The sequence below is a fragment of the Epinephelus lanceolatus genome, chromosome 19, assembly GCF_041903045.1.
Source record: "Epinephelus lanceolatus isolate andai-2023 chromosome 19, ASM4190304v1, whole genome shotgun sequence".
Classification (NCBI taxonomy): Eukaryota; Metazoa; Chordata; class Actinopteri; order Perciformes; family Serranidae; genus Epinephelus; species Epinephelus lanceolatus.
The window spans coordinates 8,306,182-8,318,429 of record NC_135752.1 but is presented as its reverse complement, the minus strand read 5'-3'; the positions used below and the strand labels follow the sequence as shown (position 1 = coordinate 8,318,429).

The window sequence follows — 12,248 nt, the reverse complement described above, 5'->3', positions numbered from 1 at the left end:
TGCCTGCTGCCTTTGTAGAGCTCTGAATCCAGCTTACTTTGTACACAATAACAGAGTTACAGTGTATCATTGCGCCTCCCTGTGGCCAGACATATTATTTTCTGTTTTCTGTTTCTGTACATACATAAATACATGCGTACATAGCAAGTTTTACCAGTTTCTGTTTTAGATTTGTACAGTAATTTGACATTACCTTGTATTCTTCCATTTCCATTTATTGGTGTTATTGTGCCTTTTTACTACCATCTGTGTGCCATTCATTTTAATTTCCATTTGACTACCAAAGAAACAATCCCAAACAAAACTGTCTCCAGTGTGTTCTGTAGGTGATCCACAGTAACAGGGACACTTTCTGGAGGCATCGCTCTGTGTGCGGCCACACAAGAGAGAGGACATTTTTATGGATCAACAGACAGAGCAAGCTATAGACTGCTAAAAGCCTTCTATGTCATCTTTAAGTATAATTTGGGACATTTTAACCTTTATTTGATCGAACACAGTGTAGAATTGACAGGAAACAGGAGGAGGAGAGGTAGCCATGCAACACAGGTCCTCAGGACCTCCAACTTCTCTTCTATTGCCATATTATACTGTCCCTAACTTGCAACAATGTTGGCTGACCTGAGTGCTTTGTATGGAATGGTAATAAAGAACTAAAATGAAACACACAGACACACAGCAATATTACCTGTTCCATAGTCTATCCTGGTGGCGTTCCCCACAGACTCTTTCAGATAGACAGCTATCTCTGGAGCTGCAGCACATTTATCAGCAGGGAGCACAGCTGACACCAAGACCTCTGCTTCCTACACACACACCCACCCACACACAAACACCAACATTACTTGTCAGCTGTGATGTATCTACACATACAACATGAGGTCATACGCATCATGTGTGAGATTAGTTACAGTCTCATTTAGGGATGCTCAGTAGATAAAGATCTAATTAAGAGAATCTGGTATCGGCTGGACATGACTGATCTACATTTAATATAGTTTTTTTTGTTCTGCTTAGTTCACTTCATGTAGTGAGCAAATAATGTGTAACAGGCAGTTGCTTCAAAATGCATGAGCAACACAATTTCAACTCTGCATTGAGTCCATTCCCTTGTTGGACTCCCAAAACTGACCATTTTTTTTTAAAAAAAAACATGATCAATTCCCTGTCTACTGTTTTAAATAACTCTTTCATGTCCTCACCTGTACAAAATAAACTTGTATCATCAGCAAATGTCACCAATTTCAACATATTAGGTACCATATCAAACCAAATATCATTTAAATAAAGCATAAATAACTTAGGTACCAATACCAAACCTTGTGGAACACCCAGGTTACTCTTAAATCATAGTGTTCACATTTCTGAAGAAGTAGGGAATGACCGATTGTGTCAAATGCTTTATGTAAATCAATAGATAATTCAATTTAATAACTCAAAAATCTTTTTATTACACTGATCATTGCAGGAATGGCTCAGCAACGGACATCATAAACCGAAATTATCAACGCTATGGAGAAGCTGCATTGATGGCAGATGGTTTTCAGTTTGTGGTTAAAACAAAACAAAACAAGACAAAAACAGAGTCACAAACAAAGTGTTTGAGTGAAGAGGTGAAGAAACATGAAATTACACTCAGCCTTTTCCACCCGCTGTGTGGACACACAGAGAACAGCATCGGCTCTGATAGCAGCAGCTCAGTGCTGTGGTAAGCTCTATACGTGTGTGTGTTACATGCACTGGACAAGTTGAGCATGGTTTGTCTGCTGCTATTAGACTGATGCACTGAAACATGCAAGTTCATAAGTATTAGGCTATAACTGAAATTTGTACAATCCCAATAAGGCCAGTGTGACCAACCTCACTAGGAAGTGATATGTAGTAAGTCTGAATGGGCTTCATTCACTGGCCATTCTTAAGTGGAACCTACTTGCGCAGTTTTCATGAAGATTCTAAAATTCACCAATGTTTTCTTATTTGGGATTTGTTCTTAGGTAAAAACAGAATCTACGCACACTCATGAGCACACTTGTATATAGGGTTGCAACGGTATAACATTTTCACAGTACAATAACCGTCTCAGAGTGTGTCATGGTTTCATAGTATTACACAGTTATTCTTATTATTATCAGGAGAGGTGGAGAACGTATTCAGATCTTTGACTTGACTAAAAATAGCATTATCACAGTGTAAATATATTACAATACAAGTGCAAGTGCTATATTCAAAATCTTAATTTTGTATAAAAGTATATATTAGCATTAAAATACATTTAAGTACCGAATGTAGAAATACCCTTGATGCAGAATTGCCCATTTCAGAATAATGCATAAGAATTCTCACTGAATTATTAATTATTGGTGCACTGATGTGTACAATACTTTAATGTTGCAGCTTTTAATTGTAGAGCTATTTATCATATTTTATATATACTGCTGAGGAGTAAGCTAAATCCAGAATAATACACAATTAGTTGATTTATAATTTGTATTAATAATCTAAATCCACAAAGTAAATAAGTGAAGGAGATGTGCATGCGCAAACAAGATTCTTTGTCTGGTTGTATCTTTTCAATACCGCAGATGAGTAATTGTACATGGTAAGATAACTGTTAACTTTCATACCACACTATACCTTAAAACATATACACCACTGCAACCCTAGTTGCATAATATTATAGGATTTAAATTGCAATATTATTTTTCATACAGTGCCCTCCAAAAGTATTGGAACAGTGAGGCCAATTCCTTTATTTTTGTTGTAGACTGAAAATATTTGGGTTTGACATCAAAAGATGAATATGGGACAAGAGATCAACATTTCAGCTTTTATTTCCAGGTATTTACATCTGGATCTGATACACAACTTAGAAGATAGCACCTTTTGTTTGAACCCACCCATTTTTCATGAGAGCAAAAGTATTGGAACATGTGACTGACAGGTGTGTTTTGTTGCCCAGGTGTCTCCCAATTACATTGATTATTCAAACAATAAATAGCACTGAATGTCTGAGCTCAGTTTCAGATTGGGTACGATAGGTTTTGCCTGTGCAGACTGCATTTAGAGGTGGAACCAACATGAAAACCAGAGAGCTGTCTATGGGTGAAAAAGAAGCAATTGTGAATCTGAGAGAAGATGGACAATCAATCAGAGCCATTGCACAAACATTGGCCATAGCCAGTACAACCATTTGGAATGTCCTGAAGAAGAAAAAAACCACTGGTGTACTAAGCAACAGATGTCGAACAGGTAGACCAAGGAAAACAGCAGTTGATGACAGAAACATTGTGAGAGCTGTAAAGAAAGACCCTAAAACAACTGTTAGTGACATCAGCAACAACCTCCAGAGGGCAGGAGTGAAGGTATCACAATCTACTGTTCGCAGAAGACTTCATGAACAAAAGTACAGAGGCTACACCAGAAGATGCAAACCACTCATTAGCAAGAAGTATAGGAAGGCCAGGCTGGAATTTGCCAAAAGGTACAGAGATGAGCCTCAAAAATTCTGGGAAAAAGTTTTATGGACTGATGAGACAAAGATTAACTTTTTCCAAAGTGATGGAAAGGCGAAAGTTTGGAGAAAGAAAAGATCTGCTCATGATCCCAAACATACAAGCTCATCTGTGAAACACGGTGGAGGTAATGTCATGGCTTGGGCTTGCATGGCTTCTTCTGGGATGGGCTCTTTCATCTTCATTGATGATGTAACACATGATGGCAGCAGCAAAATGAACTCACAAGTCTACAGAAACATTTTGTCTGCTAATTTAAAGAAAGATGCAACCAAACTGATTGGGAGATCCTTCATCATGCAGCAAGATAACGACCCAAAACACACTGCCAAAACAACAAAGGAGTTCATCAGGGGCAAGAAGTGGAAGGTTTTAGACTGGCCAAGTCAGTCTCCAGACTTAAACCCAATAGAGCATGCATTTTACCTGCTGAAGAGGAGACTGAAGGGAGTAACCCCCCAAAACAAACAACAACTGAAAGAGGCTGCGGTGAAAGCCTGGAAAAGCATCACAAAAGAAGAATGCAAAAGTTTGGTGATGTCAATGGGTCACAGGCTTGATGCAGTTATTGAAAGCAAAGGATTTGCAACTAAATATTAAGTCTCATTCACTTTAATCTATTTTAAGTTTATATGTTCCAATACTTTTGCTCACCTAAAAATTTTGTGTTCCATTACAAATAATGCTATCTTCTAAGTTGTGTATCAGATCCAGATGTAAATACCTGGAAATAAAAGCTGAAATGTTGATCTCTTGTCTCATATTCATCTTTTGATGTCAAACCCAAATGTTTTCAGTCTACAACAAAAGTAAACGAATTGGACTCACTGTTCCAATACTTTTGGAGGGCACTGTATATTTTTTATAATTCTTCTGATTTTTTTTACACTCAGCATTAGGATGTTCTGTAGTCTCATTTAGCCACTTGTCAACAACCACCTTTTTTGAAGACGCATAAAAGCTTAAAAATTGACAGGTTATTTGCTGACGTATTTGATGTCATAGAACAAACATTAAGTCTCTACAGCTTGTGTTAATCACAGACCTTATTTCAGGCATCTAACCAAAAACCCATTCAAAAACCCAAAGACTTCGACACGAGGGAACCAGGAGTGCTTAAATGCTAACTCATTTCCGGGGTTTGGGTCTCATTCCTGGGACACTCTATAACTTACAGGAATATTTTGTGAAACTGTCCACCTTCACATTCTCTCACTCTCTCTGTCTCTGTCTCTCTCTAAACACACACATGCACAACCTGAAGAGCACTGTGGCACTCATCTCAGTCCTCAGTCCTGACAGTTGTAAAGCACTACACACCCTCCCGTACTCTTAGATCCTCTTCTATAATCCAACTCACATCAAAATCAGCCCACTTGACTACCATGGGTTCTAGAGCCTTCAATCGTTCTGCCCCTGGCTTTGGAAAATCTCTCCCCCGATGACATCTGCAACATTGACTACCTTTCCACCTTCAAATCTCATCTGAAAACACACCTTTTCAAGCTGGCATACTCGGTCTGACTTACTGGTGAAACACATATTGAGACTTGCACCAATGATGACTTTATGGTGATGATTTTTATAATTATGAATTTTGTCAAGTCACTTTATTAACTTATTATTGGATATTATTGAATTGTTTGACTTTATGATCTACGGATACATTGCTGACTGTTTTTAACTGTGTCTTGCAAGGTGTCGTTGAGTGCTTTAAAGGGCACTTAAAAATCAAATCAAATAAAATAAAAATATTGTTAACAATAATAATAATAATAATAATAATAATAATAATGAGAAAAAGAAAAAGAAGAAGAAGAAGAAGATTATCATTATCATTATTATTATTATTATTATTATTATTATTATTATTATTATTACTATGCATAAAGTCTGCATTTTGCGGTTTGGGTGGTTGATTAACAAATATTTCTAAAATCCCATGCACCTGTTTGTGTTATTTTCTATCCACTGCTGACACTATCATATATGACAGCTCATTTGAGAGAAAAAAAAAAATTAAGAAAGAATGTAGAAGACTGATATCTGATCAGTAATTGGTATTAGGCATTGGAATGACTGTTAAATGCTACTGTGTCTGAGCTCTGGGGGGGTGTGTGTGTGTGTGTGTGTGTGTGTGTGTGTGTGTGTGTGTGTGTACACTAACCTGATCTAGTTTGGCGTACCAGGTTCTGTAGGCCTTATTACCAAAGCGTGACGGCTGGTCGACAGGTGGGGTCTCGTTTATCCATCGGTCAAGAGTATCCAAAAGATCTAGTAACTTCTCCACTGTCTGTCACACAACAAGATCACAGTGACTATAGCAACACCGTAACTGATATTTATCATCAGTACCATCATCACATGATGGGTTTTCAGAGCTAAAGAGAAATAAAGAGCAAACAATAAACCATGTGATTTATGTAATCAGCCCAACAGCGCCTGTTCACTCTGCTAATTCTCAGCAGGTTAAACCTCTGTGATCATTAGTGTAGCAGAATTTCAACTGTGTTTTTCTCATTGAAATAGTTTTGTTTCTGTCTAAGACAAATTAAAAGAATGAAAAGGTGATTATTGAGTGGCTCATTATGCCATTTGAAGGAGAACAATCACTCTTGCTGCTGCCCTGAAACATACATCACAATATTATTTTATACTGTGAAGTCGTCTGATGGCTTACGCATAAATACATGTTAATGTCAAAAATTGTACTGCATGATAAGCTATGTTTACATTTTTCAATGACAAAAAAATAGGAGGCAACGGAAGTTGTCATTGTAGAAGAATTACAGCACAGCACCTGACCATGTGTGAGTTGGTTCACAGTATGTTATTGTTTCCCTGTTTCCCTACAGCATATACCAGCATGATACCTGTGGGTTAAAAGTCCTCCACTGTGAGAGCATTAGTGAAAAATATCAACTTTGTGATTCTTTCTCTGGGAGCCATGATCATCAATGCTAACTTTCATAAACATCTGGTCAGGGAATTTTCATGTAATTTATCTCTATGAACACGTCTGCATATAAATGCAGAATCTGTAGGCAATGAGACAAGATTTTGGTATCTGAAGTGTTTCCGTTTCCGTTTGTAGTATTGAGTATTATTGACCAATCACGTTTGAATGGGCTTTGATTGCCGGAGGGGAAACAGTCTGTGTGAAAGCAAAAGAGGAGGAACACACCAGAGGGAATGAAATCTCAGAACACATCTGCTATCGTCTGATGAAGATTTAGCTTTTTCGTAGCTTTGTTTGTTTTTTAAATCTGCATTTATATACAGATATCTGTTTATAAAGATTAGCTGAAATACTGCCTGTACCTAAAAAAACCTACACCTATAGTTCCTAATAGGACTGTAAACAATGACCGGCACTCGAAAGAGGAAGTCTTGGCCCTGATATCCACTGGCTACATGGGAACAACACAAATATTGGTTGTTGCCCCCATATGCAAAATCCTTGTCCATGACAAGGAGTGTCATGGAAATGACATGACAACTGAGCAAACTCTCTGAGCAAACACTGGACACTGAAATAAACTCAACTCAAACTATAATTACCAAAAGTCAAAAATGTTTAGTCCAGTAGATTTGTTTTTGGATGTCATGTTTCATTTTAACATGAGCAGGTAGCAGGAAGCAGAGAAAAGACAGCTGGAGACAGATCTCAGGTCAGATCTTAAAGAGGCTAAGTGATTAATATAGCCAGAAGTGTGGGCTTACTGTGTGTCTATTATGTAAGAGTTTATTAGCTTGCAGGAGACACTGCAAACAAGCACATTTAATGCAGCAGCCTGAATACAAATGAAGACCAGATTAAGAGCACATTTAACTCCTATTTTTAAGTCATTGCATTTACTGCCTTTCAGTTTTAGAACTGATTTTAAGATTATCTTGCTAGTTTTTTTTTAAATCACTAAGCTGTCCGGCACCAGCTTATCTCTCAGACATGCTGTTGCAGCGAGCAGGTTCCTCAGATCCTCTACAGCTGGCCTCCTAGCCGTCCAACAAATTTCAACAAAAACGCGTGGTGAGTCAGCATTTGGCCACTGCAGCCCAAGTCTCTGGAACAGTCTGCCTGAGAATCTGAAGAACTCCACCTCTGTGGACATTTTTAAAAGAAACCTTGAGACAAATCTTTGTAGCTTGCCATTTACTTAAAAAGAATAGTAAAGATTTTTTGAAGTTGTGTTGTATGAGGTAATTATCCATAGCCAATCACTACGTTCACAATGACATTCGAGAAAATCAATCTATGGTCTTAGTCCGACTAAAACCAGGAGCTGTTATTGTGTGACTTTGGTGAATCCAAACTAACCCTTTTAAACACCAAAGTGACACAATAACACACACAAAATAACAGTTTGAGGCAGTGGTAGACCAGCAGCTCCTGTGTCTAGCAATGTTAAATCCCTGTTTTCCTCTATGGAGTCTGGCTTTGAAGAGAGCGAAATAACGGCTTAAGTTCCCGGTCTAAAATGGCTGTCTGCCGAAAGGTTTAGCAGTGAAAATATTCTAAATATAGCGTAAAATTAAACTGATACAGATTTGTTTTGGTGGAATTTTTGTTAGATGGCTTACATAAGTTTTGTTGCTGACCCTCTACATGCTTAGCTTCCATGTCGGACTCAAGCCTGCTTCTCCAAGCTGGGGGCGTGTTGACCACTATCTACGACCATCTACAACAATCGTCATTTTACGATGACTATGAATGATTACCTTATACAACCCAACTTCAGAAAAATCCAAACTATGCTTTTAAGGTTAGTTATTCTACTGACTTCTGTTTATTTTAAACATTTTATTGCTTATTGTTATTGTAATTTTTTTGGCTGTGCAAAATTCTTTTTACTACTGACTGCTTCTTTTTTTTTCTTCCTGCTACTTTTTTGGTCTGTGCTGTATGTAATCTTGCTCTGTGAAGCACTTTGATTGTATAAAAGGTGTAAAATTGACTGAAAAAAAAAAAGACAATTAAAGCTGTCATTTATTGATATTTTTGCATAAGTGTGGAATCATCATCAAAATAATCATAGTCCACAACAAAACCTGATCAGAATCTGCCACTGTATACTGTCCAATTTATTGATGCAAATAGGCTTAATTTACACACAATGAACCAATATGGTCTGTAGAACCTCCACCGTTCAAAAAACTGTGGAAGCATGACGTCTCCATGCACATGAGCATTGTTTCCTATCCTTTTCTTTAACCATCAACAATACTTAGAAATGTAAAAGGCGACCAGCACGTGCTTTTAAAAGCCACTGCTATGAAAGTCATCTTACCTCAGACACTTTATATTCACATGTGAACTTCTTTCCCTTCACACCTTCATTCAGTGTCAGAATGAAGCCCATGTAGTCAGCATATGCCTGGAGGAGGGAGACATGTTGAAAACATGAATGTATTTTACAGAAAACTTTACCTTAAAATGACCATTTGTGAATTTACGAATTACTCACCCTGTGTTACTTTGAATTCATTAAGAAAACTTGTTTTCTCTTGCATGCCTCCTGTGAACGAAGACTCCAAAAACAGCGAACCTAGTTGATTAATTGAAGTGAACGGGGACCACATTTAACAACAGCAAAGCTATATCAAAACATCTGTCTTTCTGATCAGGACTGAATGCAAAACGTATCTCTGCTTTCAGATACTTCAGATGTGTAAACAGATGTTTAGATATAGTTTTGCTGTTGTTAAACATGGTCCTCATTCACTTCAATAATTCAGATATGTTTGCCGATTTTGGATTCTTCACCCACCGGAGGCATGCAACAAAAAATAAGTTTTGTCACAAATTTGTTGTAACACGGCATGAATAACTGATATATTAATGGTCATTTTGTGGGTGAAGTATTCCTTAAAGATGTGTTGTCAGAAGAACTGCTGCAAAAACTAAAAACAATATTATGATATCAATAGGAAATTTTTTTTTTACAATAATAATAATGGTAACGATATGGCAAATGTTCCATTGTGATGGACTACAGCAGAAAAATCTCTTTAATCATGTACTTCAATACCTTTATAACTAAATCTCGATAATTAAATCTCTTTCCTAAGTCTGAGGATCATAAATCATAACAAACCCTCTATACAACTTCAGGAACCAAACTACAGGTGTAAATAAAGCCTGTATGTGATGATAATAAACATTTTTGTTGTACAGAGATTCCTTTAATGCCAACTTCACTTTTGTCAAAGGTTGATTTTATAAACACCTCTCAGTTTCACACGGAGTGAGGCCTACATGTTATTTCTCAACATGTTCTTGGTGTGGTTTGGTACTTGGAAAGTAGAAAGATTATCAATAAAGTAAAAAGAAAGAGAACAGAAGATTCTGAAACATGTTCACACAGCCACAGGAAGCAACCTACTTGAGATCGCTTCCACTTGCCCATGTCAGGCACCATGCTGATTTCCTTCTTGGGTACCATGTAGGTGACTTGAGGTGCTTCATCCTCAGGAGTGGATCCTAATTAGTTTAGGAAGAGACAGATTTCAGAGATGATTCCACTTTAGATATGCAGCAAATATTTTACTGCTTTTGTTTGCTTATTTTTGGTTTTCTAAAACAGTGAATTCAATATATTCAATCTGAGACAGTTAAATTTGTCTACTAGCTACTATAGATTTTTAACAGAAAGCCTGGGTTAGAAACGGGAGTTTAAAAGCTGTGACTGTTAACCAATCAGAAAAGGTCTATTGGTTTGCACTATGGGAAATGTAGGATCCTGTATGTTTGGAGCTTGACCCAAACTAAGGACTATATCCTAAGACACCTGTGCTTCTGCTGTCTCATTTATATACAATTCATGTTTAAATCTGTCTCCTGTGACTGCTGGACCTTCAATCTGAACGCTTAATCTATGGTAACCTACTTGGCTCCATTAGTCATATCAGTCTTCGTGCATGGTTGGTTTGACTTTGTAAAACAAGTGTGGAATAATTTAACCCTCCAACTTTAAGGTACATATTGCCTTGATGATGCTCTCAATAAATGAATAGACGGCAGTGGTGCTACACTGTAAACTGTCTCCTTCAAATTCAATCTACATGCTAGCTAACAGCTACCGGGCAGTAAAACAAGCAACTGAAGGGTTTTAAGAATATGAAAACGACTGCTAACAACACAATACAGAGCACGACATCATGTCGGTATACCAGTATATAAGGAGCCCAAATGGCAACTCAAGTTATTCAGGATGTATGTGGATGGTTTTTCCTGAGGACAGCTGCGCTATACCTTCTTGACTTTTCTAACAAACGTAAAGTTCAATCGTTAAATGTCCCATGTGGCATTGTGGTGAACCGGCAAACGCTACTAGCATATGACACAAGTGTGCAAAAGTGAGACAGAAGTTGCTAATACTGAGCAGAAGCATTCAGCTGTGTTTTACCTGACTGCTGCTCTGTTTCCGCCATGGTGAGGCTGCAGTCTTCTTCGTGGGTTCCAGGCAGGATTAAATCAGCAATAGCTCACTACTGCACTCTGCTGTTCGAAAAGGAAATGGCGTCCCTACAAATGCTACAAATCAACCTATTCTCTCTTTCTACAACTTTCTTTCCGTGCTTGCGTAATTCCAAGATAAATTAAACGATAAATAATTGAATTAGCTAATTTCAAATATTTTTACTTAAAGTAAGGGACTGTTTTACTTTACTTATCAGAGGAGGGGTGTTGTTGGGATGTGACTTTTTTTGGTTGTTTTTTTTTACCCTCCCAAAGCTACAAATATTTTTCCATAGAGCCTCCCTGGGTGACTGGCAAAACCCCCCCTCCTTCTAACAAAAATGAGCTATTCGATTTTTAAACTTGCCCTTTGATTTTTGAAAGTTAAAAGTTGAAGATGAAATCCTGGAGTTGAAAAAAAAAGGCTAGTATTTTATTTACTCCTGCCCTTGGGGCTCGAACCCACACAAATCCCTCCTCAGTGCTTGAAAAATATTTGACATGCCTCCCCGCTTTTGTACAACCCCTCCCTCATAAATCAATATCATTGTCACATACATATAGCCTACTATCATATATCAATATATGCTAAAGACATATGCTACCACAATTACTGTTATTATATTACCGTATATTATAATAGTATTGCTAAAATTAATGTTATTGTAGCTACTGTCATACTGTCTGTCCTGCAGCTCTTCTGTCTCTGTCTCTCTTTATGTATCATTTTGTCATACGGATTATTGTTTATTATGCTGATCTGTTCTGTACGACATCAATTGCATGTCCGTCCTGGAAGAGGGATCCCTCCTCAGTTGCTCTTCCTGAGGTTTCTACCATTTTTTCCCCGTTAAAGGGTTTTTTGGGGGAGTTTTTCCTTATCCACTGTGAGGGTCCAAAGGACAGAGGGATGTTGTATGCTGTAAAGCCCTGTGAGGCAATTTGTGATTTGTGATATTGGGCTTTATAAATAGAATTGAATTGAGTTGAATAAATAACAGACAGTCCCTAACATTTCCAAGTTTCAAACAGATACTTGTGAATCCAGTTTTTTATTTGTGAATCTAAACTCTACCAATGCAAATTTGAATTTTGTGCACACTGAGTCTTTTTTTTTTAAGTGTAATTTGTTTGTTTTATATTTGCAAAAATCTTTATGAGTTTACAAATCTTCTCGATCTCCTCACACAAATAATACTGAAACAAATCTATCTCTATATATCAGTTTGCATGTATTTCAATTGTAAACACTGCAGGTAGCATATCAAGGTGACTTA

General features: G+C 37.4%; 1 protein-coding gene across 1 annotated transcript in view; it reads right to left on the bottom strand.

The window, feature by feature from the left end:
- ptpa (protein phosphatase 2 phosphatase activator) overlaps window positions 1–11,056 on the bottom strand; it is a 37,575-nt gene extending 26,519 nt beyond the window's left edge. The window contains exons 1-5 of the mRNA XM_033646582.2: window positions 10,919–11,056; window positions 9,896–9,993; window positions 8,801–8,887; window positions 5,680–5,805; window positions 689–806 (exon numbers count right to left, since the gene is read on the bottom strand). Coding sequence (XP_033502473.1) covers window positions 689–806; window positions 5,680–5,805; window positions 8,801–8,887; window positions 9,896–9,993; window positions 10,919–10,943 — 454 coding nt within the window. The 5' untranslated portion in view covers window positions 10,944–11,056. The remainder of the gene's footprint in view (window positions 1–688; window positions 807–5,679; window positions 5,806–8,800; window positions 8,888–9,895; window positions 9,994–10,918) is intronic.
- Between the last annotated feature and the right edge of the window lie 1,192 nt (window positions 11,057–12,248).